The 16,936-nt window shown below is 39.4% G+C and overlaps 1 protein-coding gene across 1 annotated transcript in view; it reads right to left on the bottom strand.

The window, feature by feature from the left end:
• rrp12 (ribosomal RNA processing 12 homolog) overlaps positions 1-16,936 on the bottom strand; it is a 50,419-nt gene that overhangs the window by 16,671 nt on the left and 16,812 nt on the right. Inside the window, exons 11-28 of the mRNA XM_039774412.1 lie at positions 13,488-13,599; positions 13,274-13,374; positions 13,069-13,183; positions 12,437-12,579; positions 11,703-11,821; positions 11,536-11,600; positions 9,466-9,628; positions 9,233-9,387; positions 8,466-8,533; positions 5,091-5,184; positions 4,852-5,010; positions 4,692-4,772; positions 3,192-3,297; positions 2,784-2,891; positions 1,450-1,607; positions 1,034-1,125; positions 752-904; positions 62-228 (exon numbers count right to left, since the gene is read on the bottom strand). Of these exons, the coding sequence (XP_039630346.1) occupies positions 62-228; positions 752-904; positions 1,034-1,125; positions 1,450-1,607; positions 2,784-2,891; positions 3,192-3,297; positions 4,692-4,772; positions 4,852-5,010; positions 5,091-5,184; positions 8,466-8,533; positions 9,233-9,387; positions 9,466-9,628; positions 11,536-11,600; positions 11,703-11,821; positions 12,437-12,579; positions 13,069-13,183; positions 13,274-13,374; positions 13,488-13,599 (2,159 nt within the window). The remainder of the gene's footprint in view (positions 1-61; positions 229-751; positions 905-1,033; positions 1,126-1,449; positions 1,608-2,783; positions 2,892-3,191; positions 3,298-4,691; positions 4,773-4,851; positions 5,011-5,090; positions 5,185-8,465; positions 8,534-9,232; positions 9,388-9,465; positions 9,629-11,535; positions 11,601-11,702; positions 11,822-12,436; positions 12,580-13,068; positions 13,184-13,273; positions 13,375-13,487; positions 13,600-16,936) is intronic.

Below are 16,936 nucleotides of genomic sequence, written 5' to 3'. Positions count from 1 at the left end.
TGATACTAGCTTTCCATCTTTAAATAAATATACACACAATCTTTGGATTGAAATTTTATACCTAATACTCTCTGCGAAACTTTGGGATCTAAGAAGTTTAGAGGTTCATCTCCTTCTCCCTCCTTCAGCCATGCTTGTCCTTTATGTCGGCTCTGTTTCTTTGAAACTCGAGCGTGCTTGACATCTTCTTCATCCTCTGGTTCTGATTCAGCCAATATGTCTTCAATGCTGTAAAGGGATGTACAACAAGCACTTTTAAGCAAGTCAAAGGGAAGTTATAAGCCTGGATATCTTCTCAAAGCTAAACTTAGTTTTACTGAATTAAAAGTTGCAACAGCATTTTTACAGATGGCTAAATAATTAAATAAAAGAAATGTACAGCTAGATTGATATGTGCATTAAACTCATTGGAGGTGTAAGTGGTAATGGGTATTGCTCTTTATGCTTAGTCTGCTAGTGCCACATGTGGAATTTTCTGCAATGTACCACTCCCAAATGTTTTCCATAATTCTCAGTTATTTCCAAACTAATTCCAGCCTTATACCTAATGTTGTGGTTTCTTACAATATATCATCCTATAACTGATAAGGATCTACAGTAACAAACTAACTTGTAAGACATTCCAGAATTAAAACCATAGAAGAGCACAGTGGTGCCATCATCAAACTAGTGGTTATTCACTTATTCCTGTTAGACAACCTTTTTAAAAGGTGTCAGAAATTTTTTACTAGCTATAACAACTTTGACTTGCCTGTTGCTCTTGTTTTTTGTAGTTTCTTCCTCAGAATCTGATTCAGCCATCTTTTTCAACATTTTGCGTTTCTTGTTTCTTGCTTCTGCTTTGCGAATATTGATAAGCACTTTGTGGCATTGTACTGGAAGCATACTTTTTACTAGATCAAACCTGCAATAAAACAATCTTATTAAGCAGGAAATCCATTCTATGCACAATTTTTCTACTAAAGCTTACTTTCATGAAGCTTACAATTTAAAATAAACTTGAGGTTAATGTTCCAGCCTTCCAACAACTTACCCAAACTTACGCATTAATTTAGTGAAGATATTTTTCAGCTTTGTTCTTAAATTCCACCGGATATCATCTTTGATGCTTCCAAGACCCTCCATCTTGAAAATAATTTTATTAAATTTAATTATCAAGTAAAATGATTTCTTAAAGCTGATTATTTTTACTGTAATCAGTCATGTTAAAATCATAATCATATATACATACAAATCTACTCAAGTTGTTTTATTTAACTGACCAAAAACACTAAATATTTAAGATTTGTATTTAGAAAACGTTTTGATACAGCTGGTAACAATTCTGACACCTCTGTTTTACTGCAATACTCTTCATTTGAATAAAAAATAGCAAGTGCAAAGCATAAAGAGATAAATTATTGGACTTGATCTTTTATGAAACAAAATGTTTAATGATTAAGTACTTACCAATACTGACACATGACTGGTCAAAATCTTTATGTCCAAGACGAATAAAATAACTTTGATGAAAGACAGTGCTGCTTTAACCACTTCTCTTGTTTTAGAGGAGAGGAGGAGACATACATTCTCTAGTAGCTGCTCTACCACAGAAATCTCCATGAAGTCTGAAAAAATATTACATATAAGAGATGCGCACAAAGAATATTCTGTGGTAAAGTAGTAATTCCCATCCTTCATTATCATATGTAATAATCTAACTGGCAAAAACAGATTAAATAGAAAACAGAGTTCAAAACTGATAGACTTGATGTGGTGTAGTGGGTCTACAGCTCATGTAAAAAGGGCTGCTTTTAAATAAATAAGCACCGCGCTCGCAGCTTGGTGAGGTTTGTGTAGCTGAAGCGGTTCTTGGGGCGATTCGCAATATGGGCATTTCTCACCTAAGTGCACAGGTGGGAAACTGTCCGCATGTGTGATTGTTCCTGGGGCTGCTGATTTGCCACAGCTGCCATGCCCTCTTGATGTATAGAAGCGCGAGTTGGCTAAGGGGGGAGAAAGAAAGGAAAAAGAGAGGGAAGGTTGCTGGAGAGCAGGAAGCAGTGTGGCAAGAGAGCCGGTGTGAGCGAGTGAAGGCTCGCAGGAAGGCAGCTGGGAGTTGAGCCCATGAGGGGAGTGTTTGGCCACTTGGTGGGGCTGAAGGAAGTGGTTGCTCCAGCTGAGCGATTAAGGAGCTGGAGTGACTAGTTGAAGGATGACAGGCTGCGGGAGTCGGGAGGCTTGGTTAGTGAAGTCCTTGACGTGAGCGCCCTGGTCGTCAAGGAAACCAAGTCTCGGTCTGGGATAAGTGCGCAACCGAAGCCAGGGATCGAGAGGCCTCCTTTATGTTATTTTAACCTCGTTGTTTTTAGAAGATTTTTCTATTTGTTTTTAACCTCCACTTCACTTTTGTTTTATGGATTATTTTTTTATTTGAATCTTTGAAGCAGTGCACCTATTTATTTGAACATTGTTTTTGTTAAATGTTTTTAATAAAAGCTCTGTACACTTTGCACCATCCCCTTGCTATGTTGTTGCCTCACTGCTAAGCTTGTTGGTAACATTACCGATGGTGTAGGGTTCAAAGGCTCCCAGACAGAAGATGGGAGCATGCAACGAACCCACATCGTCACACTTGAATGTTATACTGCATTGCTATCCTGGACAGTTAGCAAGGTAAATTCTGCATTTTACAGGGAAAAATGTATTTAACTAGAATCATTAGCAGTTCCTCTGAACCTTCTGAAAATATTGCAGTATAACCATAGACAGTCAATATATTAGCAAAATACAAAACCGCTTACCTTTGAACTCATAGACAAGACGTGTTAGAGCCAGTATCGTACAGCTGATCATTGTGACTGAGCCTGTGAGTCCTATGTAGATCATTTCCAGATAGTTGTTCAAAGCATCTAAAACATATATCATCAAGTCACACAGGTCCTCTTTACTACAAAATACAGGTACGCATACTTAGATTTCTACTTTTTTTTCATAAACTTCCCTTAAGTTAATAAGCCATATAAGGGCATCTGCTATTTTCATGGCATGTTTTAAATAAACAAATATCAACAGATCAGCACAGATTCTTTTATGTATCTTTTTTCCCTACTTTCCCTACTTATGTATTGCCTGCTTTAAAGGCCAGCAGCTTCTTGGAAAAGTGATCGCAAACACAATCCTTTTATGCATAAAAATGTTCCCAAGCTCACCTTTTGCATTGCTGTGGAATCTCATGTACGCTTTACCAATTTCCACTAGTAGCATGTATGCACTTTGACGTGCACCCACAGACACTTCCTTAGTGCATACAATAACCTGCAGTGCCAGAAAATCAATCAGTTAAAATACAAGATCACTAAAATGTCAGGTTTTTCAGTTCTCCCAAAAGACCATGTGTTTTTATCCATTTTCTCCAAAAGCAGACACACATGCTGAACTGATTTATACCATACTCTACTAAACATTGCAGGTCTTGTGGTTAAAAAACTGCTTTTGAAAATTAAAAGGATGCACATTATATATTCAATACATTATATACAGTACTAGCAAAATACCCGCGCTTCGCAGCGGAAAAGTAGTGTGTTAAAGAAGTAATGAAAAAGAAAAGGGAACATTTTAAAAATAACATAACCTGATTGTCAATGTAATTGTTTTGTGACTGTTATGAGTGTTGCTGTCATCAAGGATTTGATTATCATTATTTCTTTCAATCAGGTTCATATTTAGATGATGTGTTGTGTTCAAGTTACACTCCTTGTTTGTCAACCATTGTAAAGATAACAGGTTTCACTCATCGATTCCTTTCTTACTGCATCAATAAAAAGCTCGTCTTCCTCTTTATTTGAGACATCACACACTAGATGCACGGCTTTCTTTTTTTTTTACACTGTCTTTCTTTAGCTGGACATTGACTTTTTCCACCGTGTGCTTTGTTCAGTCAGTTCACGTGAGCCACTCGGAGTACATGCATCGAAGGTTCTCAGCTGTGCTTGTGCTATCTAGTGTGATGTCCACGGCTTTATTTAATGTTAGCTAAGACCCGGCACTTTAAAGTTTCTTTCACAGTTTCACTGAGTTTGTGCCAAACACCACCCTGACCATCTCATCTTCGTTTCCATATGCACAGTCCTTCACCCGCGAATATTTAGCGGCAGAGTGTTTCAAGTGGATTGCCGCTGACGGACGGCCTTATATGGGCAGGCACTCAATTACGTGGGAGGCGTGACGATGAGAGACGCAACGCCACACGCACCAAGCTGCAGGCTATGGTCGGTATATATGTACATAAGTAGGTTCCAGTTATGACCGTTGCGCATAGAATTTCGAAATGAAACCTGTCTAAATTTTGTAAGTAAGCTGTAAGGAATGAGCCTGCCAAATTTCAGCCTTCTACCTACACGGGAAGTTGGAGAATTAGTGATGAGTCAGTGAGTGAGTGAGTGAGTCAGTCAGTCAGGGCTTTGCCTTTTATTAGTATAGGTAACTATTGTTAAATGCGAGCTTCAGAAAATGATTTGCATCTTTGTTATAGAACACTAAAAAAAAAGCTTATCTTATGTTGTAACTTACCATTTTAAACTCACTGAAATTCAATATAGAACTCTGGATACTAAATCTTAGTAATATGGGGTAATTTTAAACACAAAAGTTACTGTCTTTCATGCAAAGGAGATAAATGCAGAAATACCTTCTAAAAATAGCATAAATACCTCTGGCAGAAGAGCTTTGATGAAATCTGAATGTTCCTGATTCAGATGTCTTACAATATGGGCCAGGCACTTTAACCTTGGCTGCAAAAAACACAAAACTACTTTTAAAATTACTGTTGACTTGAACAAGTCATTAAAGGAATTTTTCATTAAAAATTACTCTTTTTGCAGGTGAAGAAGCAGATTTCAGAGATTCCAAAAGAGTTTGCTTCAGCACATCAAAGTTTGTCTTAATAAAACTCTGACATGACAAAGTTTCCCCTCCAGATATTTCTTCCAGCACACGATAAGCCTTCTTCTGACAGTTTGACTGCTTACTCTAAAATAAAATACATATTGTTAACAAAAGAACCATTTAGAAAATGCAGAAACATTGGGGTTGTGTCAAATATAACTTGCCTCCAGATAGGGCTTAACAAGATGGAATGCTTTACTTAATGAAGGTTCATCAACAAATGGAGCCATTGCTGCTATAAGATCCATCACAGTTAACCTAAAAGTTAAAAATGCAGGAAAAAAGGTAAGATTGCTATGCCAAAACCAAACATAACTACTAGTATTTTCCATCATCTATTTTTCCTTCTATTTAAAACACATGCCAGGTCCCTTCTCATGAAAAGCAGCCAAACAGCAAAATGCTACCACCACCATCCTTCACTGTAGGTACCATAATCATATTACCCCACTGTGTGTGTGTGTGTGTGTATGTTGTCAGGGATGCCAGGGGCAACGACTGGCCGGGACGCCGTGAGGGACAAGAAGAGGGTCAGAGCCCACCCTGGATCACGTGGGGGGCCGCCTTCCTGGTTGCTCTGGGGGCCACGGGTACAGGGCATGGAAGCTCCACCCTGTAGGGGCCCGTGGTCACCGGCAGGAGGCGCCCCAATGCCTTGGGGACCTGTTACCCCAGCACTTCCGCCACACCAGGAAGTGCTGGGGGGAAGACTTAGGACGGCACCCGGAGAGCTGCCGGGAGGACAGCCGGCACTTCCGCCACATTGGGGCGTGGCCAAGGGAGGAATGCCAGAAACACCTGGGGCTCATCAGGGGACTGTATAAAAGGGGCCGTCTCCATTCATTCAGCGCTGGAGTCGGGAGGAGGCAGAACGAAGCACAGAGGTGGTGTGGAGGCAGCCCGAAGAGAGGCATTGTGGCCAGGACTGTGTTTTGGGGATTGTGCACTGAATTGGGTCTGTGTGACCATTGTAAATATTGTGAATAAATGTGTGGTGATTGAGAAACAACATGTCCGCCTGTCTGTGTCCGGGTCGTGTCCACATCTGGCGTAGTTGGCAGGATGCTCCGCCTGTTTCAAGGCAGGGACCTGAAACAAAAAATATCATTGTGGACGGCCCAGCACAGCAGGGGATCCCACCCACGTACCGCGGGTGCTGCGTGCACACAGCCCCGCGGGGTAAAGGAACCCCACGGACTACCAGGGGTCCGCAGGAAGGCCATATTTCCCTGATGCGGGCGGGCGGCGTGCCTACGAGAGCAGCGGGCTCCCACGAGCATGCTGTTGCTGGGGGTGCCCGGGAAGGCATGGCGTCCAGAGAGGCCACGCCGAGGAGGTTTCCTCAGGTGGACGAGTCCGGGGAGGCGAGTTCCCTGCCTATCGGCAGCCAGCCTGTGGGGGCTGGGCATGTGTTTTCTTTTTCAGGCAGGGACTTCCCGGATCCACGTCAGTGGCGGGCACATGCCGGTCTGCGGGACTCTGGCAGCATGGCGGCAGCCGCGAGGGCTGCGGAGGAGGAGACACTGCAGCTTGAGAGGTGCCGGCAACAACAACAAGGCTGCCGGCAAGCACGTCACCGCCGCAGAAGGGGAGGCAAGATGGCCGCGGACCAGAAGTCCCTCCCCCTGGAAAGCATGCGATTGGACAGTGTGTCTTGTGTGCCCACCGATGACTGCAGAGAGGCGGGACCAAGGAATGTCCATCACGGGCAGGGGGAAGACCCAATTGGGCCAGAGGAGAAGGCCCACAGGAAGTGGCCGGCGTCGGAGGCTGACAGACAGGTAGGCTCCGCGTTGGTTAACTTCCTGTCTTTGCCGGCTGCTCTGGCGGAGCTGGAGGCGTGCCTTCAGCCGCGGAGCAGCGCCTGTTCAAGCTGCTACGTGCCCTCCGGGCGGAGATGCAGGAACTGGAGAGGAAGACAGTCGCATCCATAGAGGAGCTATGAGTAGCGATCCATTCGGCGTGGCGCTGGATTCTCCAGCCGGAGCAGTACGGCGGAGATGGTGAGTACAGCCGACTCCGTACAGCATGCAGGAGGGTCTGCTGAACATGGCTGTGATGCCAAGGATCAGTTTCAAGTAAGCAGCCCTCCGACAGGAGGTGCGGCGCAACGGGCTGCACGTGTGCCGAGGGGGGAGTCCGTGAGGATGCTGCCTGGACACGGGCTGCTGAGTGCACCGGGTCCTAGCGCCCTCCGCCCCAAGTCGGCCGCGGTCTCGCGCCACACTGTAGGGACGCAGACGGGAAAGAGGCTCTTACTTTGTAGTGCAGTGACAGGAGGAATGGCAGGCTGAGTGCCGGTTCCTCCAATATGTTGGAACGCGGTGCTGGGTGCACGCGTCCGGGTGCTGGCCGCCCTCTGCGGGGGCAGAGGGAATCCCTGAGGCCGGCGGAGAGAGCGCAGGCGGTGCCGGCGGTTCCAACATCAAGAGGGACACGGAAGCCGTGGAGAGGGTGCCGAACAGGCAAGTGCCGGGGTGCCGAATGGAGGGGGGAATCCTGCCAGTGCGTGGCACAGGAAGGGTGCATTGGCAATGGTTCTGCCCCTGTGTTCTTCTCTATAGCAGGGATGGACCCCAGGTGAGCAGTAGGACCCCCTTCATTGGGGACCTGACCTCACACCGTGGATGTGGAGGCCTCGGAGGGGGTGCCGGTAAGAGGGGGGAGCGCAACCTGTGCGAGGCGCAGGGGAGCACCAAGTGGTGGTGCTCAGGCCGCGTCTCCGCCCCTGTCCCTGCTTGGAGAGCGGGACCAGACCCGGCTGTCCTGGAGTAGGACCCGCTTCGGGCTGTGCTGCCCTCGCGGGACGGGTCGCTCCTTCCCCAGAGTGGTTTTCGCTGGCTGGGGGGCACTGTCAGGGATGCCAGGGGCAACGACCCGGCCGGGACGCCGTGAGGGACCGGAAGAGGGTCAAAGCCCACCCTGGATCACGTGGGGGCCGCCTTCCTGGTTGCTCTGGGGGCCACGGGTACAGGGCATGGAAGCTCCACCCTGTAGGGGCCTGTGGTCACCGCCAGGAGGCGCCCCAATGCCTTGGGGACTTGTTACCCCAGCACTTCCGCCACACCAGAAAGTGCTAGGGGGAAGACTTAGGACGGCACCCGGAGAGCTGCCGGGAGGACAGCTGGCACTTCCGCCATGCTGGGGCGTGGCCAAGGGAGGAATGCCGGGAACACCTGGGGCTTATCCGGGGACTGTCTTTCCTTACCCTGTACTGAAATAAGCAACTTTCAGAATACGGATACATGTATTCCAGCAATATTAAAGTAACTTTTGTTAAACTGAGGATGCTGCAGCCAATTATGCAATGGTTATTCAGCTAGCAGCCTGAAAATAAATACTACCAATAGTGAATGCCATAATGAAACACTATTTTTCCTAAACAAAGTCTGCCATGGTTCTAAGCCCGTTGCTCTTTCTTCATAAAAATTCATTTAATTTGAAAATTCTGAGGCAAACTGTGATCTCAAGGTCCTCTTGGAAGATAAATGACAAACCTATTCCCTAAGCTAAGCCAAGTTTAAAGATGCCATACTTACCGTTGAAACTCTGTGTTTTCAGCCTCGCTTAGTTTTTCAGATGCTTTTTGTAGGAAGGAACAAATCATCTGGGGAGGGAAGAGAAGAAAAAGAATCAGCTTTAACAAGTACACTCAAAGGTATGGTATACAGTATATATATCTCATGTTCCTCCAGCGTTTGTGCAAGCTTTCTCTGGGCAAGATTTAAATGTTTGGGCGTTATGTGAAGTGGCAATTAGCTGTATTAATCACTTGAACAAATAAAATGATTACATAAAATACATTTTTAAAACCAAACTACTTTCTTTTTATGCTGCTGCTTTGCAAAACTTTTCTCAAACATAGAAGTTCAAAACAAAGGTACCAGAACAAGGTAATATTAGGAAGCATGTAGAGATCAAAATGCATTTTCCCATCAGAGCTTCTCTTACATATCTATTAAAGCCTCTTCTTGTACATAAAACAAATAAGACCAGGCCAGTGTTTAAAGCTGTCATCTGAGGACACTTTTAAGAAATGGATTGTGTCAATAAAAATGCTCCTATGCCATAAAATGTCTAACTGGATGTTAGTCACTAAAGACAATTTCAAACACTTTGGCATTTTAATTGGACTAAACAAGCCTTTCTTCCAGGGCAATTACCAGAATGTTTATGAAAGCTTTCACATAAATTTTATAGATGAAACCTTTATATACCTTAATTTTGAAATTGACTATTAACATACACAAAAACTTGTAGAGATCACCTTTTATTGAACTATTTTGAACTTTCATTAAATACACACCTGCTGTTCTGTAACTGCAAGGTACACTTTAATTGTGTCCAGTACACACATCCTCGTTGTAGGGCAATCTCCATCTTCTGGATTTTTTGTATAAACATTAAACAATATGGGCAGGAAATTCTTGGCAAAGCGCCCTACTTCTGCTTGGCTTTCCTCTGTTTAAGAAAGAAAACTGACATTATAAAGAAGTATGCATTGAAAAATGAAACAGCTAATTATTTAGTCATACTTACCTTTATCACAGCTCTTTTTGATCAGTGTTCGAATAGCTTGACAGATAACAGGCCGCAGATCAGGCCTTTCACTGAGAGCCATACCTAATACACGGGCAATTCCCTTAAAGGAAGTGGTCAAATCAGTTGGGTACAGACAAAATCCAGGTAACAGAGTCCAAATCTAAAACAGAGAAGATCATTACCTTGTTAACATGAAATAATTAAAAACATACAGCACAGCTAGAAAAGATAATGCAAACATAAAGTGATAAAACAAATGTATTTGCACAGTATGATCTATTTTACGCTGCTAGTAATGCAGAAAAATACTGTACATAAAAATGATGCCATGAATGGGGTAGTTTACCACTCTCCTAGTTAAATATATCTTGTTTTTGACTGGAATATACAACTAAAGATATTTTAAGACTCAACTCTTCATCATGTACTTTTGTAAGCACTTTGGATATAGTCAGACTGTAAGTGTGTATTTCTGTTAGAGATTCCATTCTAATTCTCAAAAATATTTTGTCCTTTGATGGAAGCCCATTGATATTTCACAAAAAATGTTAAGCACATATAAATATTTTACCAGTATCAAAGCGATGAAACCCGTTATATATTCAGATTGCTACAGGTGTTGCTTCAATCATTTAAGTGACAGCACTCTCAACAGGTTGTTACAATGCCTCTGCTTTTTGATTCAAACTAAAACAAAAACACTCCTATGTGCTAATCCCATACATCCCACCCCCCAATCCCCACCAAAGAAAATCCATTATTTCTCAATGCACAAAACTTTGCAAATATCACCTTGGGACACAACTGATGGACAGGATAGGAGGTGCACAAGGTGTCGAACTTTGTATGCTACACAGCAAAGACAACACCTGTAACAACCTGCTATTTGTTAACCAAATGACAGTTTATTCAACTTGTTATATATAAGAGGCATTTATTTATTTAAGTAGTTAGTACTTTGCAATAAATCAGAAAATTACATTACATGTTTATATTTTGGAAAAGTATTTTCCAGGAATTTATTCACGTAGGATAAAGGATGGAAAGCTAGCACTATGATACCATCACAGTTTTCAGTTCCTAAAGGGTTCCTACGCTCATAATTATTTCACACAAACGTGCTTTTGTTTTTTCTAATTGAGATGCCTACTGGAGCCTATTTCACCTTTTTATATTTTTTTTTAAATGCACAGGATCAGCATTAACAAAAAAAGTAAATGCACACAGATTCTGACATTTTGGACACATCATTCTATGTAATCTGTGACAGACATATGCCAGTAAACAACATCATTTTTAGTATTCTGTTTTAATAAATAGCCTATCAGTTTATTTTTTCATACATCAGTGATGCATTCATATTTACCACACAATACATTACAAAAAGAGCAGAAATCAAAAAGTTAAAAACTTAAAAATGTACCAAAATATTTTACTTGCTCTGTTAGATTTATGTTGCTTCTACTCCAAAAATACTACTTTTAATACTTGTTTCTTCTATATCCCTTAATTCTCATAAATCAGCCAGGTTTTAGTATAGAGGTAATAAGATAAATAGGTACTGATATGAGGACTCTGTAGCAGTAACAAGACATGCATAGAAGTTGTTCCAGAACTTGTCCCAAATTATGAGTTTTAAAGAAGCATATTTAGTATTGAAGTAAAAAGTTTTAGAAAGTGGTCTCAAGAGCTGTATGTATATTAAACATGGCAGATAAACTCTGAACATGAAACAAGGACTGAGATGACAATGGGCATCCTCGAATTGTCAAGTCTTACAGAGGGAAAAGCAAACGAAGTATAGGTATAAAAATAACCTACAGCAAATTATTTGAACATTATTCTACCATTTCAAACAAGAAAACAAAAAAGAAAAAAAAAAACAAACTCACAAGCACTAAGCTACCAAGATCCTTAGTTATGTCTAGATTTTAACACTAAGCCCCTTAATCTGACAAAAATAATCTATTCCTACCCAATCTACAAGATAAATCATCAGGGTTTTATAAATTACAAAAATATGAAATCAACACAATATTATAATTTGTAAACAACACAAGATCTCACCTGCATCTGTAAAGTGTTGTAAACTTTTGACTGCAACATTTGTCCAGCTGCACTAAACTCATCCGCTAAAATGGAAAAAAAAGGGGGTAGGGGCAATGAGAGGTTATTAAAAAAAAAAAAAAAACTAAGTAAGTTAAGTAATGGTTCTCTCAAGATGAAAAATTTACCTTTGCTTTTCAGTGTAGTTGCAAGAGGCAAAAAGTATCTGGTGAAAAATCCAAGCTCTGTATTTTTAACATGATCTCGGATTACAGGAATTAACCAGCTCCGCGGGAATTCAAGATCTCTAAAGACAGCAATAATAAAAATTATTAAATGAAGACATATATACATATACATATACATATATATATACATATACATATATATATATATATATATATAAAGCTGAAAGCAAATTAAATGCATACAATTAACATTTACTTTAAAAAAAATATCATTTAACATTTTCCTCCTCAAAAGAGTTCCTATTTAGCAAGCAAACAGCTAGTCACGATCTGCTACACATTAAATTTTTTACAAAATAATATTTAAGAGTCCATGCGCTAGTTTAGCTACATTTACTTCATGAGATGCCAAAAATATTTATATGCTAACCAATATTTTCACCTATTTTGGCTAAACATGTTATGTATAATACACTTTAAAATTAACAGTAATATGAAATAGGTCCAATTTATAACACTGGAGCAAAATTATCCCAAAAATATATATATATATATATATATATATATATTTTTATTATTTATTTATTTATTTATTTATTTTTTCATATCCTAGCAGGAGCTTTGTATAAGTTACTTATAATGCAGTATATCTAATTATATATCAATTTCCATATAATGTCAAACATTTCCAAACCAAACAATCCCTTACAAGGGTTCATAACAGTCTGACTCACTCTGTGTCTGTAATTTGCAAAGGAATGGCTTTCAGAACTATTTCTGGGCCCATACTCTCTACTGCGGAGCCAACAGCTTGATCCAGCTCACCAGAAAAGGGAAACCGAGGAGTGGCCCGCAGGTCACATAATGACTGTAAGCTCTGCAAATGAAAGAACAAAGTGCATAAAGGAAGAACTGAAATAAATATTCCTATATATTGTGTATATTTACCAAGAAACCATCTTGCTAAGCATAGACTAGGTTAATGCTACAGGATAACTGTAAGCATATAAATAAAGTGCAAAAAAAAAAAAAACACGTCAATAATTAAAATAATTAGTTCTCTAACATATACCTCCTCAGGATTCAGACGTATTCATCGTATTACCTCTGCTTCCACCATCCTCCTAGAGTTCATTACTATGGCTTTAGCGGTTATTTAAAAGCCATACATTAGAAAATATATGTCTAGTACAGTAAAATAATCCAATAAAGAAATAAGAAAAAAATAGCACAGAAAATGATCTAGAAATGCTCATTTATTGAATTTTGGTCTACCCAATTTATGCTCTGTGTTTAAGGAAAGATTTCTATTTTGTTCAAACAAATAAGGCTAAGGAAATTATTTTATATTTTAAATCACTCTTACTTTCAACATAATTGCATTAGCTTTTTTTCCTGCCACTTGATAAAAAACACTGAGAACATGCAGAACATAGCACCAGGAAGAATGGAATCGATACGTTAGGCCCTCTTCAACTTGTCTACAAAAAAAAACAAAAAAACAAAAGTGAAATCCATGATGTTTATCATTAATATCAGAAAACACTTGAATTTTTTTCACCATGACTTACCGAAACATTTTATAAATGTAGGTGCTTGAACCTGAGGTAGAGGAAGAGGTTATGGTATCAGTCTCTTCCATGTAGCTTGAAACACATTCCTTCAGTAATGTCTAATTATAAAATATACACAAAGAAAATTTCTGATTAACTCTGTTGTACATCTACTACACAGTAATATAAAAAAATCTTCACCCAGTGTCTTGTCTTAGTAAAATATTCTAACCTTTAATATCTGGGCTGCTGTTGAAACTACTTCTGTATGTGGAGATAAAAAGCAGTTCATTGCAGTAGAGAACAGACGTGGTAAATGCCCCAAACACAGATTCTTCTGGATGCTAAAATGAAGAAAAAAAAAACATATATATATAATATATATATGTATATTATACAGTGAAGTGATCAATTATGTGCTGCTTTCTATTGTGTATCATTCTGATGGATGTACAGTTTTTGCAAATCAACAAAATAAAAGAAAAAAAGAAATAAAACCAATTACTATAAAACATACCTTCAAGAACCACTTCTAAGAGCTATGGCTAATAATTTAGAACAAACACAACCATACCATGTTAATTATATTTTAAAGAGCGGTTTATTTTTGTAGATGCTAGGTAGTGTTCATGTGATCGAGTGCTCAACTGAAAAGTCTTTGTGACTCATCAAAAATACGGGCACCTGAGCTGATAAGGTCAGGTCTAATCACAACAAATTAAACATTCCAATTATCCAATTAAATTTATAGCAACAAGAATCACACTCTAATGAAACTTTTGGCAATTGTGAATGGCCTTTTGAAACATGTTGCTTTTCTGCATGCCTTCTATTTCATATTGACTTTTGGAGCTACATTTCTCTGTGCTCTGCTTTTCCATGTCTAATCTCTTTGTTATCAAATTAGTTAAGTAATTACTTAGGCAGAGAGAAACACTGCATCCAGAAGTGCATCAAGTCAATTTACTGTCACTATATAATGCAGTTCAATTAGAAAAATGTGTTGCTTATTCCATTCATGCAGAAATATGCCACTACAAAATATGGTGAACAGCAAAACACAGCAAGTACAAAATATGTAACATTTTTACATACATATTATATAGACATATATACACACACACCAACACAAATGTCAATATAAAACATTTATCCAAGACAACAATATAAATGTAAAACTGAATGGCTTGTACAAACTGATTTTGGGTGCATTTGCTTATGTAATGTAACCTCAGAAGCATGTAAAACTGACGATTACATGTAAAACGTTTACAGTTTTAAAGTCTACTAGTAAAGTACTGATGCATTTCTTGGTTTTGAAACATAAACAACACAGATCTTTAACATAAATCATTAATTACAGCATTATGATCATTTACTGTATCAAATTGCTTCATTGTTAACTTCTGCAAAGCCCCCAAAGTGTGTCAGTTCATATAAAAGAGAATGAAGGTGACATTACATATTCTTGTCCATGTCAGTTTTGAATATTATCTACTAGGAAGGATACCCAGTGTTTCCTGAGAGAGAATGAATTGCAGGTGCAATCACTAAATAATCTCCAAGGGAAAAAAAAAATTAGGCCCACACCAAAATTCACCTGCTTAAATCAACTGTGGGGAGCAACTTTGCATGCCTGTGCCAAATCCCAAAAACACATCTTCGGGGCAATTCCCTAATAAAGCGTGGTGTAGTTTCCAAAGTGAAAATGCCTATAGTCTTTCCCTGTACAAAAGTGTAAATTGTGCAAAATTTGTCAGAGATAGTTTCAGTGGTGTGGAAGACTGAACAAGCATACAAACACACAATCGCCTTTATGCTTCTTTTTTTGGTAACTAGTAGTAAATCAGTCCTTTACTGACAAACATTAGGGTATTTTTCATTAAAGTCAATTATAAGCCGTTTCCATTTTAGGGGAGGTCACTTTGACATGGCAAACAACACCATTTATATGATGCTTTCTTGCAACAAAAACAAAAACACCTTTGATAAAAAAATAGACTAAATTACTACCAGGTCAAATAAGTATGCAATCATTTTATATAATATCATAACAGAGCCTTTGCCAATTCAACAACCATGATAAGTCAGAAGAGTAAGATTTGCAGAAACACAAAATAAGACAGAATGATTTGCTAGACACATAAAAATATTACTACAAGATTCCTGAAAATACAGAGATAATAATGAAAATATGAAAGAGACATAAATAATATAGATACTTTGGACACCACAGTAAAATGTAATATTTATAATAATACCATTGGAAAAAAAGCATTCCTCATTCTCAAAATATCTAGGTGGTATCATTCTTCTGACAAAGGAAAAAAAAATATTGTGATTTGCATGTGAGCAAGCCATGTATTTCAGTTATTTTGGTCATTAGCAATCCACCGATGAATGCATAGTGACAAAATAACTGTTACATTCTCAGAGTTAGAGTTTCCACCATAACATACCTTCACATTAAATTTACTGAAACTTTATCATTATGACGGTTTTCAAAAACACAATGTTCTTTTGATTACAAAACATGCTACAGTGTTGGCAGTAAATTAGAAACTCTACAGTCGTGACCAAACGTTTTGAGAATGACACAAGTATTAGTTTTCACAAAGTTTGCTGCTTCAGTGTTTTTAGATCGCTTTGTCAGATGTTCTATGTATACTGAAGTATAATTATAAGAATTTCATAAGTTTGAAAGGCTTTTATTGACAGTTACATTACGTTTATGCAAAGAGTCAATATCTGCAGTGTTGGCCTTTCTTTTTCAAGACCTCTGCAATTTTCTCTGGCATGCTGTCAATCAACCTCTAGGCCAAATCCTGACTGATGGCAGCCCATTCTTATATAATCGATGTTTGTCAGAATTTGTGAGGTTTTGTTTGTCCACCTGCCTCTTGTGGATTGATCACAAGTTATCAATGGGATTAAAGTCTGGGGAGTTTCCTGGCCATGGACCCATAAATTTGATGTTTTACTCCCTAAGCCACTTAGTTATCACTTCTGCCTTATGGCACAGTGCTCCATTATCCAGAAAAAAGGCATTATTCGTCACCAAACTGTTCTTGGATGGTTGGGAGAAGTTGCTCTCGGAGGATGTTTTGGACTTTAACTTTAAGGATCTATGGTAAATCTGAAACAATGCTTGTGGGCATGTCTAACCAGATAAGGAGTAAATTAATCCATATTATCATCAATGGCCACATTAATCCTCTGTTCTATATATTTACAAAGCTAAGATGACAAAGTTAGAATATCTCTGTTAGAATATTTTATTTCATATGGTGTCCTGATCTCTCAATAAAACATTCCGAGCTCCAGAGATCTATCCAGCTCTTCTTTAAATGGTTCATTAAACTGTGACATTTCAAGTTTGTCAAAATTTAAATCTTTTTTTGTATCTATACTAATAAAAGGCAAAGCCCTCACTCACTCACTGACTCACTCACTGACTCATCACTAATTCTCCAACTTCCCGTGTGGGTGGAAGGCTGAAATTTGGCAGGTTCATTCCTTACAGCTTCCTTACAAAAGTTGGGCAGGTTTTATATCGAAATTCTACGCGTAATGGTCATAACTTGAAGCAGTTTTTCTCCATTTACTGTAATGGAGATGAGCTTCAACGCCGGGGCGGAGTTTCGTGTGACATCATCACGCCTCCCACGTAATCATGCAGTA

The sequence above is a fragment of the Polypterus senegalus genome, chromosome 1 (genome assembly GCF_016835505.1).
Source record: "Polypterus senegalus isolate Bchr_013 chromosome 1, ASM1683550v1, whole genome shotgun sequence".
Lineage (NCBI taxonomy): Eukaryota > Metazoa > Chordata > Cladistia > Polypteriformes > Polypteridae > Polypterus > Polypterus senegalus.
Note: the sequence above shows the minus strand (reverse complement) of the source record. Positions and strands in the feature narration are given on the sequence as shown.